We start from the raw sequence: 12257 nt of genomic DNA on the forward strand, positions 1-12257 counted from the left end.
GTTGAAGATTATCATCATCTGACCTGTATTAATCTGGATTAATCGTGAATTTTCATGCCAGGTAAGATGTGTGACCCAAGATGAGGCACCACGGCATATACCAACCCTGCGAAGGCCTGATCCCTCTTGACTCACAATGTCTCCATCTGTATCTACAACATAAATGTCGACAACACGCTCATGAGACCCAACAGCAAGAAATCGTCCATCAGGAGAAAATTTGACATCAGAGATTCCTTCAGATCTGTGATGTACCCCACCATGTTTTACTAGACTGGGATACAGGTATAAGGCAACACTTCCTGTAACGATAATAACAGTTATTAAATAAAAATGAGACTGTGTGACAGCAGTGTCAATGATGAATCTATTTGTGAATAAAGTCAATAGTTAAAACTTATTAAAGCATTATGGAAATCTTTAGTAACTTTCTTTTGTTTTTTACTATTAGATGAATCGAATTAAAAAGACTGACACCTTCTGAGTTTTGAGAACCATTTCCACGTTTTTAGTTGTGAATAGAATAAAGTTACAACTTGACAATTTACTTTATTCAATGCAAACTGCACTGTGGCTATTGCAAATCAGTCACAGAAGGTTCACCAAAGATAGAGTATTTAACAGTCAACCATACCTCAAAAATTAACTTTATGCACATTAATTCAATCAGTCAATGCAACACAGCATAACCATTAATATGAGGTTCAGGCCAAGGAAAGAGAGCTTACTAACCATCAAGATATCCAAGACTTAATAAAACAGCGCTGGGGTGGAAGTGTACACAGCAAGCAGTTTTCCTGAGGTTGGCAGAAGCAAGGGCATCATAATCTTCCAAACTCCAGCGGCGCAGTGTGTTGTCACCTCCCACTGTCACTGCTTCCAAGAGTCGTGGATGGGTGTCAAGACCCCATACTTCACCCTTGCTGTGGCCCTTTAAAATAAAAGGTATGAGCATGTATTGAGATTTTGTTATTTTAGTTCAACAGAAGCAGAGACAAGGTAAAAATTACAGGCAGGTCCCATTTAATGAGCAATATGCAGTCCTGAAAAAGTACTTGTTAGGTGAATTCTCATTCAATTACCCGAACTTACCAGAGGATCCCATGTTACAAGCTGAGATGTGTTCGACCCAAAACCCCATGGTATAAACTTATGCACACTCCTACCCAAAGAATTTCAACCAAGCAATTGGCCACAGATTGGGTACATGTACAGTACATCACTACAAATGGCAATACAGTACTGTACATATATCATCTGTGGTACTGGGAGTATCTTGAAGCTGCAGCCACAATGACAAGAACCAATCACAAACCATATTTAGTGATATCCCTGTTAGCCAGACGAATTGATGCATTGATGCAGAGCTCTTATGGGAATGACAGATTTCCAGGTATTGAGACAAATTTCTCATCCCCGGAAAAAATTGTACATCCCCAGAATTTTTCCGGGTAGTTACTGGGGTAAGTTTACTGAGAGTCTAAACTATGCATCTTGCACGAACAGACACTAATACACATCTCCGGAATGTTTCCGGATGCTAGAGAAAGTTTTCCGAGAGGCAAACCTACAAATCTTGCATAGACAGACACAGAGTGGTATGTATTTACACAAACACCATTGTACACAATATATGAGAAATAAACATCTACCGTAGCAGGTGCTACTAACTGTCACTCTCCTCTCCCTTTACGAAGGAGGGATTGCATACGCACTGTACCATACTATACACCTATACACACTAGCCTACAGTAGGCATTTACTGTCCATTCTGCTATGTACAGTACAGTACTGTATGTGCAGTACTTTCACACTTACTGAATGTACAGTACAGTATACAGTACAGTATGTAACTGTAATCACTTTTTGACATCTTAACACTGCTTTAACACTATACTACAGTATTCTTGGCTGAATGTGTTCTGGTACAATCATGTACAGTGCTGCACAAATTGTACGCAAAATACAGCAGCAAGCGAGGGAACAACCTTGTACAATACCAGCAAAATATGAACAAGGCGTGCGAGCCTACGGCCTAAGTCACTCGAGCAGCTAGCCCACCCATGTGCCCAAAACGTGGGGAAACATATTGACACATCAGAGCCTGATGCAATATCTTGGAACTCCCAGAAAATTTTTTCCCATGCGCAGAACGGAGAGATTTCCTCAGAATTTTTCCAGAAAATGTGCATGATTTCATCCTCAGAGGCTCGTTCCCATGCTCAGAATGGAAAGAGTTTTCCCGGAAGGTTCAAAATTCATTCCAGCTATTATAGAGTTCCAGGGACCGGAAATTACAGCTAATGGGGAGGTTACTGTACATGTAAAAAAATTATATATATAAATATATACACTAACCTGCACCAAAACAGTAAACATTCCATCAGCATCCATCAGGAGAATTTCAGCATGTTGTGTAGCCACCAAAAGGGGAAAGTCGGTCCCTGGGGCAGCGGAGAGACTTCGTAGTCCTGGTTGGGATGAAGTGAGGCCAAAAGCAGCAGAATTCTCTAGGAAGTGGTCTGTTACAGGGAACACCTTCACACTTCGTTTCATTTCTGAATCCCACTTGCACACGTAGCCACCCTGCCCAGCTGTCCATATGCTCTGATATAAATAATTGAAGATAATGGTATTGCTTTTTATTTTTACACACACAACTCTGTATAATTTTGACATTTACAAATGTCTTCCCGGGTATATTGAGATTAACCAAAAGTTTTTATCAGATTACAATACAGAAGTAAGACCTATCATTACTAGTGAAACATTCAAAACAATATTATGAATAATTTCTTAATCTTATGCAGTACTGTTCGGTCCAGCATACTACAGGTGAACATTGTTATCAATAATATGTCTTGTCTAGCATACAGGTATGCACTATTATCAATAATTTCTCCATTTCATGAAATATAGTATACTGAAGGTACAAATAAATCATGAATAACTTCGTAATCCTATGTATAATAATATTAGTGATTCAGTAACATATTTCTATTAAGCCATACATAGATACAATCCCTTAAATAAAACATTAAGTACAGATTAAAAAACATCTTCATAAAGTTATCCCTCAAGTGACAGAAAAGTTAAGTTCCTGAAAAGTTTCTCATAAACTGAAATTCTGTAACTCAAAACTTACTTTCCCACTGACTTCAATCTTATCATTGGAGATGTGTTTCCACAGAAACAAATTTCCTCCCTGTAACATATTAAAATAACTCCTTTGGAAGAATATTTTGTTTCCAAGCTACATTCCCATTGAGTGTTAATTCTCCAGTAAAATATGAAAATGCAGTAACATTTTTCTTGTTCATATATGCATGACCAAAGTAATCCTAACATGGCCAAACAAACCTAATGTGACCGAGTCCAGCTTTACTAATCTCAATATACACGTACTGTATATTAATAATTTACTGCTGGCCAACTCACTAGCCAGGTGACGACTAAACAGCCAATCAGTGAGATCTTGTTGCAGCTGACCTATGTTATTTTGGTTGCCTCAGGAGAGTGAGCACATGACAATTTGTATCCTTGATTACTTTATATACTGTATGTCATTTTCATGACAATTTGTATCCTTGATTACTTTATATACTGTATGTCATTTTAGTTTAAGTGTCCTTATATACAGAACAGTTATTGATTTTATTTTATATTCAGCAAAATATTGGTGGGTGGCAAGGTTCATACATTTTTTCCCCATTTTTAATTCCTTAACTTCTGAAAGATTTTCTGCAAGAGAAAATTTTTCTTCTGCATCTCAAAACTCATTTCATATGCCTTTCAGTGTCATGGGCACAGTTGTACTCATAATATTTTCACACCCATGCTTATTCATATTATGCTCCGTCATCTATAAAGCATGTATGAAACTAGTGAGTTACTCCTAGAGAGACTTGTTTTCTGTATTGCCCCTGTAAGGTAAATTTAAACTTATGATATAACAGGTATGAGTAGCATTAAGTTATGTATACCAACCAGTTGGTGAAGCATTCATGATTCAGTAGGAATATGTTCAAAGCTTCAACTATATTTAAATGTACGGTAGTTAAAACTGTACCCAGATGATGTACTATATGAATTCCCAACCAAATTTGTCAAGTTACGAGTTATCCATAAAAAACTTATGTTATATGTCTTTGATGCGCAGCCATCATAGAACCTGATGACTGTATTGAAGTAATTGTCATGTTACTATTAAAGAAAGTCTTAAAACATTGATCAGAAAATGTCAAAGCCTCCAGTCTGGTCGTCTAACGGCCATGGGTAAATCATTACATAATACACATTTCTTAAACGCTTACTTCACAAGAAATGAGTATGTGAATCTGAGTATTTGTAACCAATTTAATTGATACATTGCAAGTTCAAAAACTGATTAGATTATAAGGATTAGCCTCAAGAATTAATGTAGACCCATATTATTAATTTTCATAAGCCAAGGTGTACTGTAGCTGGTACCAAATATGTAACCCTGGGCTGATACCAACTATGTAACCCTGGGGTATAAAATAGAGCACAGCCCTTGAAAGCTCACTTTGAACGTCTTATTCTCTGTATAACAGGTATGTTACTCTGTCTGATACGGTCATATTAAGTGAATTTGACTAGTTGAATTTTGTTTGCAGTATTAGTGTTCCTGCTTTAACGCAACTTAAGGTTTAGGGTGTTAAGTATTCATGTGCATTTGTTTCCTTGCACCAAGACGTATTTTGTAACCGTTGTGTTTTCATTTATATAATTTTCAAAGCTTTATTCTCTGCCTAACAAGGACTGCATATGTTACTGGAACTCCTAAGGGTCAGTGGCCAGTGCAGACAGGATATATTGAATAAACCATGATTGAGCCTAAGGCCTACTGGTACAGCAGGGTAGGATGTACAGACCGAATCCAAGAATCAGCTTCAGAACTTGAGGTCAGCATTGGATTCGCTCAGTGTGAACGCACCCCAATGTTTAGATCCTAGCTGGCATAAGCCTGGTGGTAATTAATCCTGTATGTATCAGTCCGAAGTATATTATTCTCACTGAAAAGGTGAATACCAAAGTGTTCTGTGTTGTAAAGAGGGTTAATAGGTATATTATTAGAAACTGACGAAAGGTAAGGTTGTGTCAAGGAGTTCTGTTAATGTGTATGCCCAGAGTAAATTGTACACAAATATAAACTTTGTGCCGGATTTTTGGAGAGTGTTATAAAGTATGTACAAGTATTAGTACCTGTATAAGTGGTAATGAAATGAAGTGGTAAAGATTCATTATTTTCGTGTCACTATAGTAGAATATTACAGTAAGTTTTAGTATTTTTCTAATGAACATTGCTTCTGTTAAATTTAAGATTTGTTTTTGCTAAGCTAGAAGTAGGACCAAGTCGTCCTTATAATTTGTATCCATGTTAAATTAGATTTGGCCAAGCCTTGAGTGAACCTCAAGGAGTGGTTCATGTGTTTGTGTTCTATTGATGTGTTCCTATACTTGACTTCATTGCAATAAATAATCTTAATGTTTTTTGTGATATCATTACCACTGCAGTATCCACCTTTCATTATCCCTCATAATTTGCACAGAGAATACATTAGACCCACGAGCCTAGCCTTAGCCACGTTACTACCAACCAAGTGTCATATTTAAGAGGTTAATGTTATGTTCTTAAATATATTCCGATAGAAAAACCTGGGTGGTGGCAGCTACCGTGAGTATTGAAGACTGTAAGGTAAAAAGGGGTTTCTCAGGTAAACCTAAGATCAGAATATAATTAAATAACAAGAAAGTAACAGAAAATACCTTTAGAAATTGAAAAAATACAATAAAAATACAATTTATAAAAGAATAGATATATACCATACAATAAATAAAATAAATTAAAATTGTAAAGACAACATTAATCGCCCCATCAGATTCCGAAATGTGAATTTCGGATAGCTGAAAAGCAAAATACCTTACCAACTCGGGTTAACTTACCTCCTGGGTTACTAGTATAGCATACACTGGCACCTTATGGGCCTTTACACTTCGTTCCACTTTGGCATCCTTGACAACAAACACATAACCTGATGACAGTCCAAGGAGCCACCACTCTGATGCACCCTCACCACCACCAACACTGCTGCAGAGCACAGTATTCTGAAAGTCACCACAATAGTGAGTCAAAAGGGTCAACTAAACACTGGATATCCTTACTTCACTGACTCCAGTCATAACTGCTCAACTCTATAGAGACTCTGGCAACAATAGAGACCTTATACAGTATGGTGGTCCAAGTTACTATTACAAGGTTACAGTAGTGTTTGTGTAAGAACAAAGATGTGGGGAAGCAGAAAGAATGAAGCGGGAAAAAATAGAAACTCAGAAAGATACAAATAAGGGAAAATAATAATCACAGCAGTAGAACATGGAAGTCAATAGTGTGACACATAACAAGGTGGTACTTTACTGTGGATGAGGATAAAGAAGCCTATGTAGGAATGATCCATTTTTTCCAAGGTTAGAGTTCACCCAGGCACCCAAAACAAATATCTGGGTGGCTATCTTTATGCTAAGAAAGTTCAAATTAAAAACTCCTGATCCTGCAAAAATTATAAATTGAATTTATAAGTATCATCTTACCTGTTTGAATTTTGGACCTAGCACAACCTGGCGGTAAGTGAGGCCACCTCCAGCCTGTGACCAAAATTTTATGTGCTTGATGCCGAAAGTCACAAGGCGATTGTTGTTAGTGGGGCTGAACCTCATCCCAAACACTTTGTCACTATGTCCTCTATAAATACAAAAATAAGTCAACACTAAAGGGACTATCACTTTAACATCAGTGATAAAATTATTCATACAGAATAATGAGAACATGCTCAACACATTGAGTCTCACAGAGTATAGATTTACTGTATATTTTAATACAGTACTGAACAGTGTCTTAATATCTGGTGGGTTTGTCTTGAAAATATTAAATTAAAAAAAAAATACAGTACCAGTATTATTTAATAAAATGAGCTTGGAGGGAATATTGGTGTGTGTACCTTACATAAGCCCAGTGTGGTTTAAGTTGCATTATCATCACTTCCACCACCTCCTGATCTCTTTGAAGCTATGGTAGAGGGAAAATTATGAGCTAAAGAAAAGCACAGAACACAAAATAGAAGACTGATAATCCAGGTCAGCAGATGTAAGCAAACTCTGTTGGAGGACTGGTAACGGGGACACTACCCTCGCCATGCAGTTTTGCAAACTAATGCCAAGATTGCCAACCATGTAAAACAACAGAGGTTGCTGGATTACAAGGGTTTAACCTGCATGAAAAGTTATTGACTTTCACATTCATTTGTAACAGAACACTTACTTATAATCTATGATGAATAGCCAATCACACTCACCGGGCTGAGGCAATCTTGTATCCCTTTAGCCAGTTCCAGATAACAACAGTGTGGTAGTCATCCAAGCCTAATGAAGCAACCCGCTCCCCATCACCACTGAAGGCTACACTAGACACACCCCGCATATGTCCTCCCTGCAGCAGTGACATTATCCTCATATCTGTTGCATCCCACACATGTACAGTAGCCTCTCGTCCTATCTTGAATTGTAGAAATACATGAATTCCGTTATATTTACATCATAATAACCACAAAGTGAAATAAAATACAAAAAATTAAATAAGGAAACTTTACAGGGTAATTTTTTCAATATTGCACCATCCATTATACTGTAGTATATGAAACATGGGAAAGCATGAGTATGCACTGCGCACCCCCTTCAAGAATAATAATACTGTAATAATAAAAGATCAAGAGTGAGAAACAATACAGTATACTAAACGTAAGTTGTGTTGTCAAAGTAAGAGAAACAAATGAGACCCTGTAAATGTGTGTAAATGAGGCAGAAAGCCAGATCAGCAACCTGGGACTTGGTCACAATTTTTGTGATGCCATTATGTTTACAATATCTTCCCAGGCGGTAGTGTTTGATAGCTGCCTACTTCCTCCTGTTGGTAAAAGAAATAACTCATCAAAATACACTTGACAAATTATTTCCCACCTGACCTGAAGCAACCAGTTGCCCCTGGGGATGTACAGCAAGACAGAGAATATCATCAGTATGGTGGAGGTAATGCTTTTGGACTCCTGTGCTCGGATCAATGGCCACACCTATGGCAGCCACGTGATACACCACTTGTCCGTCTTTCAGCCAATGGGCATTGTTGCGACATTCATGGGCATGGTATCTGTAACACAAAGAAACTGTTAAATATGGTATCTTCTCATGTTTGAAAATTCACTTAAAATGTTTTGGAGTAAAAAATTAAAAAATATCATGCTTTATAAAGTGTAAGTGTTTTTTAAATGAAAATTAGTTTTACTTATCTGATATGTTCATAGCATACCCAAACACATGTTTTATGCGAAGACATTGAGGGGGTGGAGTATCATGTCCTGCTTTACCACTCTTAGCATTTCGACGCCTTGTAAATGTAGATTCCTCGGCTATCTCAACCCCAGTCACTGGTCTGTTTCCCCGTCCATTCTTATTCTGCCGTCTAGTACTGAAAGTATTGTAAAATAAGGAAATTCATTATCCTTAAACTAAATTGAAAACAATATACAGGTGTATTTAAACAAATCAACAAAACTTTCTGAATATCAAACAAACTTAATGTACACACTCAAGATACTGTTTTTATATATAGGTATATATATTTGCCAATTCACAAGTTTCAATGAAATATATTATTCCAAGGAATATCTGAATTAACAACCCGGTTTTCCTTCTGTTCACTGCTAATTCTTGCTCCAAGTCCTGGGTGAGCTCTGGAATACCCTCCAATTCATCTTCTGTATCTATTATGTCATCCTCTGATTCTCCTTCCACTGCAGATGGTAACCTCACTGTGTGTGGGAAAATATATGCATAAATCAACCTCCTGTATTTTTTTTTTTTTATGGGGATTAGCCCACCCGGAGACAGGTCACTGACCCACATCGGGGCCTGGGGGGCAAAAATGTAATAATAATAATAATAATAATAATAATAATAATAATAATAATAATAATAATAATAATAATAATAATAAAAATAATAAAAATAATAATAATAATAATAATAATAATAATAATAATAATAAAACTAAATACTGATAGTCATAATAAATAAGTTTATGATAAAACAAACAAAAATAAAATAATAAAATAATGATGATAATAATACAGTAACTGTGTGTGTGTGTATATATATATATATATATATATATATATATATATATATATATATATATATATATATATATATATATATATATATATATATATATATATATATATATATATATATATATATATATATTAATCTCTCCGTTAGCTTGAATCTTTGATGCCCAGAACTATCCAATAGCTGATGTTTTAATGTTTTTTGTTTTTTTAGCATTACGAGAAGTTGCGGGAAAAATCTCTCCATTCCGGATATCCTGACTGAATTTCCGAGGATTTCATCATACACATATCCAGAAAATTATGAGAAAATTCCAAGAAAATCTCTACAGTTCGGGCATTAGAAAAAATTTCCAACATGGGGACGTAAAGAAATTAGACATTTCATAATCTAGGATTATCACGCTCTGTGTTTCTTTTTTCTCAGTCATTTGTTGGAATAGGGCTTTTTTATTTATATCACTTTTTTTTTTTTAATTAATTAATGGTAGTAATGTGAGATGTGTAACCTGTCTGATGAGGAGCAGAGATCCTCCGTGATGATCGGAACTTCCAGAGGAAAACAGCATGGTCTGCACCACCCACTGACACTACATACTCAGAGTCGCTGGTCCAGCGTACATTGGTCACATGTGCACTGTGGCCCACTACACTCCGACCCTTGGAACCTAAAGTTAAAAACATAAAATCACATTTAAGGATTAATCAAATTTAATTTTCAATTGTTTACAATGAAAAATTTTCTACAAGCTATTCATATAAAACTAAGTCCTAGAAAAATGGCAGGGATTGATCCTAAAATTTATTTTCCTTGCAGAACTTGGCCGCTTTTTTTAAACAAGCTGCCTTTTGGGGAACTCACTTCACTTACCGTACATAACCCCTAGTAATTCAGCCTGAGGTAACATAGTAACCCAAACTGCTACCTCTTAATTACTTCATCAACCCAAGAGGTGGTTAGAGATTAGGTGTAACAGTTGCCCTCTGTGTTTGTCCAAACAACACAATTTGCACCAGACCATGGTTTAGCCATAAAGTTCAGGACCAATCCACTATATTTGATATAGTTCCTAGCCAACTGGGCCAAGAAACCCAGGGAGGACTAAGGGTTAGCTTTTACATCACATGGCTGTAATACACTCCAGTATAGACAAACCCAGACTCATAAAGATCAGAAAATAATGTAAACAAACCTTACAAAACAATGAATATTGAACTTATTAATATGAATAATTTAACTTAGAAGACAGCACCTATAACTTTTGTGTTTCCAGCCAATAATTTTTGTTGCATCATAAGTCATGGGACCTTCAGATTTTTTCTAAGTAAACAGTACTGTACAGGGAACAGTCAGTCTATGGAAGTCTGCTCTTGATGATGTTTGGCAAGGGAAAGATTCTACCATGGAGGAGCTATAACTTATGGCAAGCAGTGTGTTGGTTGGTCAGTTACTGTAATGCCTCCCATCCCTAAAGAACCACTGTAGTACGAGGTGGGAATGGTTGGTGTACCTATTGTATTTGGGTTAATAGACTCAGACTGAAAAACTAGATGTTGTCCCCAAATAAATAATGTCCCAATTAGCAGCCTATACCCCAAGCAATAGCCTAAAAACACGAGGAACCCATGTAAACTTGTTTACTTTACGTATAATTATTCTATTTTGAAGTTGTCTGAATTAAAGAATCAATATTTTTCTTACCCTTTTTTGGACAAGGAAACCTAAAAAGCTTGACAAGGCCATAGTCATCTCCAGTCACCATAACACCAAAATAAAAGTTCGCATCACAGGCATTAACATCTGAAAGATCGGCATATTTATGCCAGATGCCTTTCACCTGTGGTCCCAGAACCCCAGTCCAGGATGACCACTCCACACCTGGGATGTCACTTTCATCAACCAATGATTCCTCTGCAAAAAAAAGTAAATAAAAATTATATATATACAGTATATACAGTATATATTAAAAGTTCAATTCCAATAAAAAATAATAATAATAATTTATTTTAGAAACAAGTAACATGAGATGTGTAGGGAAGATTTTTGTCATAAGAATGGATCTCGGCTTTATAATGAGATTCTATGGTATATGTGCCTAGATTAAGGAAAAAAAAATTTTGAGAAGTTTTTCAGGAACAAAACCCTTTCATAAATCAGGGTCTTTCTTTTTTAGAGTGTGGTATTGCCACTGAGATGGATCAAGCAGGTATCAGTTGAATTAAAATTCCTAAAACGTGATTGGTAACTGTACACAATATCATTATCACAAATATATCTTTCTACCAGTACAGTACTTGAACACAAACAGCTATTTCTAAAATCACTCCTAAAATTGAATGCACTCAACACTGCAGCATGCTGAATGAAAGACACACTTTCTTTGAACTTATAATACATTCATTTAAGTAAGCAATCATCATTAAAGAATTGTTCCAATGGAATTCTCTTACATATGAACTTACTGGCAACATTATAGAGGAGTCTCTCGCCATCACCAGAATTGAGCTGGAGGTAGTTGCAATCACTGGACCAGTCCAGGTGTGTAATGAAGGAAGAGGCGCCCTTCAGCACATAAATCCTCTCATATTCCTTGTCAACCTTGTAAATGTCCACCTGATTGATAGCAACAGTTGATGTGAGAGAAACGAGCACATGTCACTTACAAAAAGAGACCTGTATTGGACTGTATTCGTCTCTCCCATCGTAAAATTAATGAAATCCATGCAACCACAATGCACTCAAGCAGCACATGATAACATATCTTCCTTCAAAGATTGTATGCAACATGGAGGAAACTCTTAGTTGATATAATGAGATCTAAGGACAAAAAGAAGAGGAGCACTAAGCAGTGAGGAGGAGGAGCAAACAGCAGTGGAGAATCCCTAGTCAAAGCGGGAGGAGGAGCCACCCGCCGGGTCTCAGTGACTTCCCACCTTCCTCCTCCTCTCCACTACCCATCCATCACACTCGCTCCACCACCTCCGCCCATCAATGAGTATAATACAAAATGATTTACTTTATTTATATACTGTATACGTACACTATTTTCTATAAAA

At 36.5% G+C, this 12257-nt stretch overlaps 1 protein-coding gene across 4 annotated transcripts in view; it reads right to left on the reverse strand.

The window, feature by feature from the left end:
- The window catches only part of LOC121878203 (echinoderm microtubule-associated protein-like 5), a 41544-nt gene that overhangs the window by 11902 nt on the left and 17385 nt on the right, over window positions 1-12257 (reverse strand). For all 4 annotated transcript variants that reach the window (XM_042384277.1, XM_042384280.1, XM_042384278.1 and 1 more), the window contains exons 12-23: window positions 11664-11814; window positions 10903-11112; window positions 9710-9868; window positions 8753-8882; window positions 8381-8539; window positions 8035-8221; window positions 7374-7573; window positions 6613-6763; window positions 5968-6129; window positions 2359-2607; window positions 733-931; window positions 24-302 (exon numbers count right to left, since the gene is read on the reverse strand). In XM_042384277.1, coding sequence (XP_042240211.1) covers window positions 24-302; window positions 733-931; window positions 2359-2607; window positions 5968-6129; window positions 6613-6763; window positions 7374-7573; window positions 8035-8221; window positions 8381-8539; window positions 8753-8882; window positions 9710-9868; window positions 10903-11112; window positions 11664-11814 — 2236 coding nt within the window. The remainder of the gene's footprint in view (window positions 1-23; window positions 303-732; window positions 932-2358; window positions 2608-5967; window positions 6130-6612; window positions 6764-7373; window positions 7574-8034; window positions 8222-8380; window positions 8540-8752; window positions 8883-9709; window positions 9869-10902; window positions 11113-11663; window positions 11815-12257) is intronic.

Source organism: Homarus americanus, unplaced genomic scaffold (assembly GCF_018991925.1).
Source record: "Homarus americanus isolate GMGI-L3 unplaced genomic scaffold, GMGI_Hamer_2.0 scaffold45562, whole genome shotgun sequence".
Classification (NCBI taxonomy): Eukaryota; Metazoa; Arthropoda; class Malacostraca; order Decapoda; family Nephropidae; genus Homarus; species Homarus americanus.